Source organism: Mus caroli, chromosome 10 (genome assembly GCF_900094665.2).
Source record: "Mus caroli chromosome 10, CAROLI_EIJ_v1.1, whole genome shotgun sequence".
Classification (NCBI taxonomy): Eukaryota; Metazoa; Chordata; class Mammalia; order Rodentia; family Muridae; genus Mus; species Mus caroli.
In genome coordinates, this window is record NC_034579.1 from 22,721,649 (window position 1) to 22,733,374 (window position 11,726).

Below are 11,726 nucleotides of genomic sequence, written 5' to 3' on the forward strand. Positions count from 1 at the left end.
TTCCCTTCATTTTGAAAAATCTGTTCACATGTCTGATGTAAATTACCTGTTCATGAACTATGAAAATGTCTGCCATGAAAGTAAATTTTCAAAAAAAAGCATTTAACCTGAAAAAAAAAAAAAAAAAAAAAAAAAGAAAGAAAGAAAGAAAGAAAGAAAGAAAGAAAGAAAGAAAGAAAGAAAAGAAAAGGTGTGCTTGGTATTGCAGGGCACACAATAACACAGTACATTTTATAGCGGAAAGCCAAGCCTTTCTGGTGGGCCAGATGGCATTGTGACCTTTGGTTGGGTTTCTTGGTTTGGCTGTGGTGAATGTTGAATGCCTGAAGGGGTTAGGGAATGCCTTCCTTGAGTGATGCGAAGCAGCAGAAATAATCAGATAGGAACATATGGGGAAGGGGAAAGACTCTGTCCTAACCACGGTTTCCTAGCTCAATAGGCTTGGAGTTACATTCGTGAGCTGGCAGCAGGGACAACGCCATACACCCAGGCCCCCTTAACAACTGCTGCTACTGCTGCTGCTGCAGTGGTGGCTGCTGCAGCCTGGGATTGCCGGGTTTAAACAAAGCTGTGAGTCACACACAGCCTGTAACTGCAGGGCCAGGAAGCTCTGCGGGAGAGGCCACGCCTCTCTCCCTGTGAATCGCTGGCCGGGACAGGGGAGGGGCTGGCCCTTGCTAATGAGCAAGTTGGCCAGGCGAGACAGGAACTTCATTCCCCTCTGTGTCAGAATCCCAGAAATTATGCCCCTTCTCTCACCATGAACTGGCTATCGAGTTCTTCGGGAGTTGTGCTAACTGCTTACCACCCCAGCGGCAAGGACCAGGTCGCTGGGGACAGCCATGCAAAGGGAGGCGACGAAGCCACCTCCAGGTAAGGAGGAAAAACAAAAACCCCCTACCTGCCCATGGAACAAAGTGACAGGGAAGTTGTCAAGAGGGAAGAGAATCACCTATGTACTTGAATCCTGACCTGACGCCGCAACATAGGCGGTTGGCTAGTTCTTTGCATCTCATTTACTGGAGTGCAAGAGCACTTCTGGTTACCAGTGGAGGATGGGGGGAGTCGGGGGCGGGGGTGTGTGGGAGGTGACTCTGTGGCGCTCCGACCAGTTGCTTAGCAGGTGCATGTGCAAATACTGACTGATCAAATGACTGTATCGGAAACACTCTCTGGGAGATGGAATTCTTGAATGGGCTCAAAACTCCTCTGGAACTGTTAGCTGGGAAAGTCTGCCAAATAGCAGGGAGGCTGGTCACTCCTCTTGCTGTTTTGAGAGTGGCACCCTCCTCCTCTCTCTGAAAGCAGACCGCTTGGGCAAAATGCCCAAGTCAGTGGCCTGTGGCTGTGCTGTTCGCATTCTTCAGTGTGTGTAGATTACTCGCACAGCCAAACACACCCCTCCCTGCACTCTTGGGATTTCAAAGGGGAGTTTTTGTCAGCAGGCAGTAAGTACTCTGTTGGTAGAAGGAGCATGGTTAATGTTAAATCACTTTATAGGCAGATAGGGCAAACGTTCTATAGACCATTGAGTCGCAGAGTCCTCTCTGCCTCTCTGTGTACTTTGTTCTGTTTTTCAAGGTTGGTTTTTCCCCTGCCTCTTCCTTTCTCGCCTTAATGACCTTCTCCCTAGCTGAAACTAGTAATCTCCAGTCTTAGATAGAAATTGCAAACATTGGCCTGGAAGATTGAAAAAAAAAAGTTATCAGTAAGTCCAATTCCATCTTGATATTAAAGGTGATAATGAACACTTTATTGTTCCTGGGTACTTCACGCCTGTGCCTTCCAAAGAAAAGAATGCCTTCTTTCATTGGTTTTCCAAATCCTTAACCGCGTGGGGCGTGTGAAAAATCAAAGGAAAGGTTAGACCTTGCCTGGGGAACTTTGCTTCTCACTTGTTGCCGGTTGTATGGAGGCCATTGGATAAACTCATTACCAAAGTTCAAAGGGAGTGGTTGCTTTGGGGCTACACGTGTAACCATTTTGTTTCCTTTGAGATTTATCAAGCGTTTCCATGCACGCTTCTGCAGGACAGTAAAATATTCATCCTTTAGCAGCAAGCAGCCAGCAACAGCAAACCAACAGTAAGCAGGCCTAGCTTGTCTTCCTTCTGACAGTTAAAATAGCCCAAACTGTGAGCTCACAAGTTCTTCATTTGTCACTGGCTTCAGACTGGGTGGGCTTGAGGACTGAGCTGAGTCTTGGGTCTCCGTTGTGAGGGTGAATTAAAGCGCTGGGACTTTGGGTCCCAACCTTCATCCCACTGTTCAGACTCAAACTCCAGAAATCCCCCTCAGTTGTAGCAAAGTCTCTTAGGGGAAGCTTTTGCATGAAACTGTAGCCATTCTTTCCCATCCCATCTTTGCAAGTTTGTAGTTTGTTGTGGGAGGTTTAGACTTAAGCAGGTGGAACAAATGTATGTATTGTGTTGTTTCCAGCTATTGCAGAAGCAGAGCCAAGGTGGGCAGAGAAAACAGGGTGACCAGTAGGCCTTGTTGTTATGTGTCGGGCCACATCTCTAGATGGGCTGTAAAAGGCCTTTCAGCTAGCCGCCATAATGCTCACCAACCCTTTTCTGGGACTGCCTTTTCATGAGGGATAGGTAGTGATGCTGGGGTGTGGGGAGAAGATCAAAGACTGGTTTGAGGCAGGAGGGGAGGGGGAAGCAGTCTTCATTAATTTTTACCCTGAAGCTTAGTAACATATCAGCTAAGCACAATGTTACTTTGGGAGGTTCCTTGTTTAGCCTGGAAGGGGTTAAGATACTGGAGTTGGCATGGAGTAAGGCTTCCTGGAGTGAGGGTGGATTTGAGCAGTGGAACAGATAGGGCTAGTAGTGACCTCCTAAGGATGGTCAGAATGGATGGGGCTATGGGTGGATTGGCTGGCTGGTAGTTTAAGCTTTACGAAGTTGCTCCAAGATTTCAGTGATTGTTGATGCCTATTTTGTAAACAAAACTGAAGTGAAACTCATATAAAGAGGCTAATTAGATCCTGCATGTCCTCATATGTATTTAAAAGTAGCTGGAGGTAGCTCAAAATTCTGACCTTGTTTATCAAAGAATTTCATTTATTCTAAATCATATGTGTATATAATATATAGCATGTATATACATATACATGTTATATGCATATACACATATTTTATATATAACAGCAAAATATAAAGGGTTATATTTATGATTTCAGATGGTTATAGAAAATGTTTTGATTTTTAACTTTCTCTTGCCAAATCATCCTTTCAGGATGGTGAGAAGTTAATATTTTGGTGAGCAGCCTGATATAGAACTTCTTATATTACATTACCTCAATTAGAATTCACTCCCCCATCCCAGATTGAAGAATTCCTCTCACTCCTGGTTGGGGCCTCCCAGTTGGAGAATCCTGATTTATGTTTTCTTTTTGCAGTGTTTTTCCTTAAACTACAGGGACTTGAAAGAAGATGTTAACATTAGTTTTCTGGCTGACTGTATACAAATGATTCCAAAGGAAACCACTTTTTATGGACAGCTATATTTATAAGACTTTATTTACTTACTTGTGTATTTAGGCAGGCATCTCAGTATTTGCTTTAGGAAAAACAATTTTTCAAAAAATAACTATATCACTGTTATTTTGACTTTAGCATCATCTTAAGGGGAAAACTGTATGTTTTATTTTAATATTAATTTCTAGTGATATTTTCTGTTTTACTGAAAACTCTTAACTCTTTTTTAAAATTTTTAATAGTTTAAAATAGATTGGACAATGAGATCTTTGGTGCCTTGCTTGAACAAACATGGTTTTCATTGTATAAGGGTTATTGGAACCCTGAAACCCAAGGTTGGAAGTCCAACATGGCTCCATTCTTGCTCTCCTAGTCATTCGCAGTGTGTACCATAGACATTAATTTTCTGCTGTAAGTTGGACTTGAATGTAGTCTTCCCCTTGCTGGGAGGTCTTCCAGGCAAAGCTTGTGGAGTAGAGTCTGTCTCCAGGCAGGTTCCCCTAATACTTTAAGCCACATTGGGTAGTCTTCAGTTTGTGTTGTTTGGGAATCTCATTTTGTCAAGGGTTAAGATATAGAAGGTCACCATACTTAGTTAAGAATGATTTTGGAAGCGAGATGTGGCGGTGCATACCATCTCTAATCCCACTTGGATTATATACAATCTTGATTTGGGAGTGAAGGAGGATCTAGAATTTAAGCCTAGCGTTGCCTATCTACAGAAAGTTGAAGGTCAACCTGAACTATCTGAGACCATGCTTCAAACAAAAAGTATCTTCCAGCACAACAACGGAATGAATAAATGAATAATAAATCAATAAAAAGGCTTATGGGAAATTGGGTGTGCTGGTGTATACCTATAATTTCAGCATACAGGAGGAATGAGGAAGATGAGGATTTCAAAGTTATCTTCAGATACGTAGTGAATTTGAATCTTATCTCTAAGACCCTCCAATTCTCATTCACTCCCCACCCCAGGTAAAGAAACAAGACACTTGCCGGGCGTGGTGGTGCATGCCTTTAATCCCAGCATTTGGGAGGCAGAGGCAGGCGGATTTCTGAGTTCAAGGCCAGCCTGGTCTACAGAGTGAGTTCCAGGACAGCCAGGGCTATACAGAAAAACTCTGTCTCAAAAAACCAAAAAAATAAGAAAGAAGGAAAGAAAGAAGGAAAGAAAGAAAGAAAGGAAGGAAAGAAAGAAAGAAGGAAAGAAGGAAGGAAGGAAGGAAGAAAGAAAGAAAGAAAGAAAGAAAGAAAGAAAGAAAGAAAGAAAGAAAGAAAGAAAGGAAGAAACAAGACACTGGAAAATGAAGACGAGTATAAAATTTTAGTCTTTTGAAATCTGAAAGACCTTGGAAATGCCTTTTCTTCCGCAGCAGTTCTTCAGTTGGACTGGGGACAGCTGTACATGCAAGTTGTGCCTTGAAGTCCGTGAACCTCAATGGAATGTGGGTGGGTCATTTTTTGGCAGCTAGACTCCCTCCTGTCTTCTTTGTACTTCCCTCCTCCACCTTAAGGAACTTTGCCCAGCAGCAAGGCCAAGTGGGAAGTGCTGTCACTTTCATAACCATAGTTCAGCTCTAAATATGTTCAAGTCTCACGCATTGCTTTGTTCTGTAAGGTCTGTAAGTCACTCAGTTACTCCAAATACTGACTCTGAGTTGTCACTGAGAATCAGGCAATTGTCCCTGTGCTGGTGTTTAATGGAGATTGTGCCTGTCGCTTTTCTTCACTGTGACAAGTACTGGAGAAAAGCAAGAGAGCAAGCACCTACCTTGACTCCAGTTAGAGCCCTCAGCCTATGGGCCCAAATTGTTTTAGGCTTGAGTCAAGGCTAGGCAACATGGCAAGAGGAGTATGCTGTGGAGGAGTCAGCCAACAAGCAGAGAGACTATGGGTCTGGGTTGATAGGGGCCAGGCTGTCAAAGACACACCTCATGAGGTTTATTTCTTCCTACCTGCCCTTACTTTCAGAAGTACTTTATTATCCCCATTCCAGTATAGCCACCAGCTGGGACCAGGGATTCAACACATGAGCTCACGGAAAACATTTCATATTTAAAACTTATCGAAAAGTATGTGTTGGTGTAGGGAGAGGTGTCGTGGAGTTGAAAATAACCCGGGAGCTGCAGCTGGTCAAGACTAGCAGGTATATGAGAACAAGGGTTGTAAAGGCAGAGAGGTTAAAACGCAGAAGAGCCAGTGGCCTAGAGGAAGCCCTGGAGCTCTGGTAAGAGAAGCAGAGAGCTCTGCATAGCCAGAGGGGTGGGGAGAAGGAAGCTAGGGGACAACCAAGGGTTGTGTGAGTTGGTTGGACTTTTATATTAGATTTTTAAAAGAGATAGGATTACATGGAGGGAAGAAGATTTTGAGAAAGCAAGGAGAAGTCATAGGGGTTGATTATATAAATGGAGAAATAGCCACACATTGGAGGGGAGCTGACAGTGCCTGGGCCAAGGTCTTAGTCATTGCAGCAAAGGAGGGAATGGGTCACGAACTCTTGGAGATAGAGTCTGCCGGATTTCCTGATGCCTGATGCTTGAGCAAACTCAGATAAAGGTTGCAGGAATTTCGAGCTATGTTCTTATAAGGAGATTCTTGTTACCTTGTTACTGATGTAGATAGGGAAACTTCCTGTAGTGTGTAAGGAGGATGTGTTGGGGGGATATGGAAGTTGGTCTTTTGAATATAAGTCTCTTTTTTTTTTTTTTTTTTTTTGGTTTTTTTTTTTTTTTTTTCAAGACAGGGTTTCTCTGTATAGTCCTGGCTGTCCTGGAACTCACTCTGAAGACCAGGCTGGCCTTGAACTCAGAAATTCGTCTGCCTCTGCCTCCCAAGTACTGTGATTAAAGGCGTGCGCCACCACGCCCGGTGACGCCCGAAGTATTAAGAAAAAGACATGATTTGCTTTCCTTGAGGAGGTCAGCATTTTTGACCGGCTCTCTTAGTGCTGGGGATTAAACTCTGGACCTGTGCTTGCCAGACAAGAGCTCTACCACTGAGCTATGTATCCAGTTCAGGGCCAGCATTTTTATGTGACTCCCCATGGTATTTTAAAATCCTATGTACTATGCCACTACTAATTCCTTGCAAATTTGCATATTTTCTGAAGCTTTTTATTATTTTGTGAGAAGGATATTTGTTAATAAGTTTTTTTCTTTTCTTTCTTCCTTTTTTTTTTTTTTTTTTAAATTGCAGCAAGTTAAAGGATGTTTTCTGATCCCACATTTGTAGGATCTAGTTAGGAAATGCAATTTTTGTGCCCATCAATGTGGCTGATTGTTTTCAATGACACAAGGACTTTTTTTTTTAACCACCAAATGCCTTTGGTCAGTAGTGCAGAATTCCTACCCTTCATCCCCTCTTGAATTGTTAAGATGCATATATACTCTTGATCGGGCAGATTATACCTTCATTTACACAGTGAAGCATTCATTGCCTTTTCATTGTCTACATCTTTAAATGATGATCGAGGTGTGCATGTGTGTGAGTGCGTGCATGCGCATTTAATTGAGGGGGTATGGGGAATAATTTAAAGTTATTTTCAAAATGGACTCAGCAGTTGGTTCTTTAGGCAATTGTTACATAGGCTTAAGGATCAGCTGCATGAAATCTGGATTTATGTCACTTTTAATAATCAATGCGACCAGAGCAAATGATCTGTCTCTTAGTTCTCACTTGCAAGCTGCAAACATTAGTCTCACATGTTAGGACAAACCCCTCGCACCCTCGAGGCCAAGGCTACCCTGCTGGGAGTTCTTTCTGTGTTTCCTATTCCTGAGTGAATGAGAGTTCCTTACATCTGTGGCCATCTCTCCACTTACTGATTCAGCTCTACTTAGGGTCCAGAGGAAGCTTTCTCTGCTATCTTTGGGGTGTCACTATGTATTCTTAGAGCTCTGGAAATGCAAGCTCATGGGACTTGCCCTGCTTATTTGAGAGGAGTTAGGAGAACTTAGATGGTGTGGTGACAAGCCTCCCTTGAATTTCTTCATCAGATGTTTATTCTCCTGGTCCAAATCTTCTGTTGCAAACATGCGCTTGGAGGTGTGCTGTTTTGTTTCGTTTGATGGGTCCTGAGCCTTTTCTTCCAGTAAGAGGAGATGGAGCATTAGAAGGTCATTATGAGAAGAGAAAAAGAACGCATCGCAATGTCTGGAGTGAGTTCAGGCAAGAGGAGCAGAACTCATGTCTAGCTCCTTCTGTAGATTTATTTGCTTCAATGATATTGCATCTGTCACTTTGAGCTAGCCAGGTACTCCCAACATCTGGGGAGTCCTTTCAATACCAACTCCACTGAACTATATGTGTAGAAAGAATGGAAAATCTCATGTCTTGCAATTGTATTTTAGAGTTGCTTTTGGATTGAGAAGAATATATTTCTATAAGGGAAGTGGGGTTATCATACACCAGGGATCTTGGTCACAGGGCAACGATTCAATCTCTTTTTTTTGTTCAGTGACTGGTCATGTGGTATCACTTGTGACAGGCTTGTTTTCTCTTTAAGACCATTCCCCATGATCCCAGTGGCTCTTCAGGGGTGTCTTTCTACCATCTTTGTGTTTTAGAGCTAACTGAACCATCTTTTTACTAAACATTTAAGTTAGGTTTATATTTGCCCAACTCATCCAATTTTTATACATATATGTGGAGTGTGTGTGTGTATGTGTGTGTGTGTGAGAGAGAGAAAGAGACAGAGACACAGAGAGACAGAGACACAGAGAGACACAAAGAGACAGACACAGAGAGTTGAATGTACAATGTGTGTGTACAGGGAGATGTGAGTAGGGAAGCCAGAAGGGGACGTTAGGTGTGTCCTGCATTATCCTCTCTGCCCATATTCCTTTGGGACAGAGTCTCTCATTTAACTTAGACCTGGGTGACCTTTCTGTCTTTATCAAGCCCAGGTCTGGAATTAAAGGCATGTGGGTGAGAGTTATAGCCGTGTGAGTTATAGCAGTTTGTTCATAGTGCTGGAATTCAAACTCAGGTCTTACAGCAAGCTCTTGTACCCATTTAATCCTACTAATAGGCCAGAGCCAATCCCCAGGCAGTGGACTACTTGGTCATTCTGGGTCTTTTTAGAGAGAAGGCCTGTGAATAGACCAGGTTCCCAGAGGAACGATCTGGCATCTTTTCTAAGATGTGGGAGCCTGATGCCTGTCAGTGAACACACTTGCAAAATTATTGAAAAGCACTTTTGAGAGATTAATGTGTTAATAGTTTCAGAAATGAATGTTTGCTTTCACCCATTTACAGGATAACATTTTTATCTTAAAAAGCATTTTGGAATAAGTCAGATAACCTGTTTTAAGAACTATAAAGAGTGCACAAAAAGTGTCTCAAGGGGGGCTTCACAGTATCAGAAGTTAATCTGAGTTAGGTGCTTTGAGCTGATTTTGCTTCTGTTTACTGTTGGAGCATGCAAACTCATAAATCATGAGTCACCTGAAGTAAACTAGGAAGTTATCTCGGTCAGCTAGGAAAGCTGTTGTTCATGAGCTCCAGGGAAAGAGTGACTGTGGGCTACCCGAGCCCTTATGGGTACAGCACTATGGAGTTACTGTACTTAAGAAACGGATAATTTTTGTACTTCCGTTTTTGCCCTTAAAATATAAGTATATATTTAATGAACAGCTGTTAAACTCAGAAACAGGAAGTAATTAATGCTTCCTGGATCAGATATCCACAGATATGCCCTTTTAGCAAAAATGTTTGAAAACATGGTTTGGAGAGATGGCCCAGGGGATAAAGGCATTCACTATCAATCTAACTGCTGTCTAGCTGATGAACTGAGTGAAATTCCTGGGACCCTAAATTCCTGGGACCCTGCCCACATGATGGAAGGAGAAAACTGACTCACGTCCTCTGACCTTCCAGTGTGGAGTCTGTAAAAGGGTTTCCATTTCTCCGCGTGTATTTTCTTCAACACTAGGCTGTAGATTTGGAAAGTGTCTTCCTAGCCTGCTCTCATGTGTCTCCGTGCCTGAACTTTATGCGATGTGCAAGCTCCTGCTTATAGAATGTCCACGAGAGCAGGCTTTGCTTCCATCACAGTGGGAATAGTGCTCGTAACTGGCAGGAAGAAGTGAACTCACACAGATGGAGGTCAGAGCCATGAGCCACTTAAAAATGCAAAGGCCATTTTCCATAGGGAAAAAGAAAGCACATGCCTTATTGATGTTCTGTGGATCCTGAAGTCACCCAGTTCTGCCCCATGGCTAATAGGTTCCTATTTAAAAAAATGACACTTAGCTATAGCACTGCTACTAGGTGGAACAGGACTAATTTCCTATCGAATTTGGAAATCAACTTTCTGAACCCAAATAAAATCATCAACTCTACTTGGTGGTTACTGTTCAGGGTATATTTACTTAGCTATTCTCGGCTTTCTGGCCTTTTGTATAGTGAGAAGTAAATTTTTTTTTCCTTATCTTTGTATGTGTATGTTTAGTTTTTCTAAATATAATATCCTTTTCAAAGCATAAGGGACCTTAGCATAACTCCAATAACTGTGTCTTCCCAGGTCCCCTATGCATGTACCTGTTTTCCTTTAGGGGTCATTTTCTTCTTTATGTTTGCCACTTTCATAAAAAAACATTTGTTTTTTTGTTTTTTTTTTTTTTAAAGACAGGTTCTCACTATGTAGCCTTGTGGCCTGTAACTCACTATGTAGGCCAGATTAGTCTTGAACTCTTCCCTGCTTTCTGCGTCCCTAGTACTGGAATTAAATGCGTGTGGTTATATGCCTGGCCTACCTTTTAAAACTTCAATTCTCTCCGGCTTTCGCTTTCCCTTTCCCTTTCTCTTTCTCTCTTTCTTTCTCTTTCTCTTTCTCTTTCTCTTTCTCTTTCTCTTTCTCTTTCTCTTTCTCTTTCTCTTTCTCTTTTCTCTTTCTTTCTCTCTGTCTCTGTCTGTCCATTCGTCTGTCTGTCCATCCATCCATCCATTCATCCATCATCTGAATATCTGTGTGTGAATGTGCATGTGCGCCATTCTTTGCTCGTGGAGGGCAGAGGATGAGTTTTCTGAGTAAATTCATTGTTTTTCTACCCAGCTGGTACTTGGAATGAGACTTACCATGTCAGCCGTGGTAGCAAGTTGAGTCGTCTTGCTGACTCTTGTCATTTATTTTGGAAGAGTCAGAAAGGTGGAGATTAAGATATGTTCTTGTGATCTTAGTTGAATCAGTTTTGAACCAATATGGCATAATTATTGAGTACTTTACGTACAAGCTGCTAAACAACTAGAAGGGTAGGGCTGTGGAGTCAGCTCAGTGGGTAAAGACTTGCTGTGTAAGCATGGGCCTGAGTTTGTATTCACAGAGCTCACATAAAGCCTGGGATAGAGCATCCCAATGAGATGGGAGATGGAAATGAGGCAAACCCAGGTTACAGGCAGCTAGTGCACTATACACACCAGGGGACCGTTCAAGACCTACATGTGTACTGGGCATACATGGACCCACACTCACACGTGAAGATAAACAAAGTCACTCCCATACCTATACTAATCTGCAACTCTAAGATAATCTTTGGACTTATATTAATAAGAATTTTGAAATTTGCCAAGTTTAGCATTGTAGAGGTAATATATCTTCTCTGAAAGCCAATGACATCATACACCACGCACATATTTGAGGAAAGTAGGTATTATATATTGGTGAACAGGATAAAATTTGGGTTTATCTGGGATAAGGTTTCAACAACTCAGAAATTCTTTTGTTTGTCTGTTTGTTTGTTTGTTTAAAGTAGATTTTATTTCTTTAGGCATACGACTCTCATGGCAGAAGCATTTTATATATATTTTTAATTTTTTTCTAGATTTATTTATTTATTTTATGTACATGAGTACACTGTAGCTGTACAGATGGTTATGAGCCTTCATGTGGTTGTTGGGAATTGAATTTTTAGGACCTCTGCTCGCTCCAGTCAACCCTGCTTGCTCCGGTAGGCCCTGTTCATACCTGTTGGCCCCTTCCCCACCCCTCCATCCTAAAGATTTATTTCTTATTATACATAAGTATACTGTAGCTGACTTCAGACACATTAGAAGAGGGTGTCAGATCTCATTACAGGTGGTTTTGAGCCACTATGTGGTTGCTGGGGATTTGAACTCGGGACCTTTGGAAATGTAATCAATGGTCTTACCAGCTGAACCATCTCGCCAGCCCTTCTTTTTTCCAAGACAGGGTTTCTCTGTGTAGCACTGACTGTCCTGGAGCTCACTCTGTAGACCA

General features: G+C 42.2%; 1 protein-coding gene across 4 annotated transcripts in view; it reads left to right on the forward strand.

Moving 5' to 3' along the window:
* Arhgap18 (Rho GTPase activating protein 18) overlaps positions 1-11,726 on the forward strand; it is a 221,199-nt gene that overhangs the window by 71,507 nt on the left and 137,966 nt on the right. Inside the window, exon 1 of one of the 4 annotated variants that reach the window (XM_021175112.2) lies at positions 665-873. The exons of the other annotated variants lie outside the window; for them this stretch is intronic. Coding sequence (XP_021030771.1) covers positions 761-873 — 113 coding nt within the window. The 5' untranslated portion in view covers positions 665-760. Of the gene's footprint in view, positions 1-664; positions 874-11,726 lie in introns of those variants that run through there. 4 annotated transcript variants of the gene reach the window in all.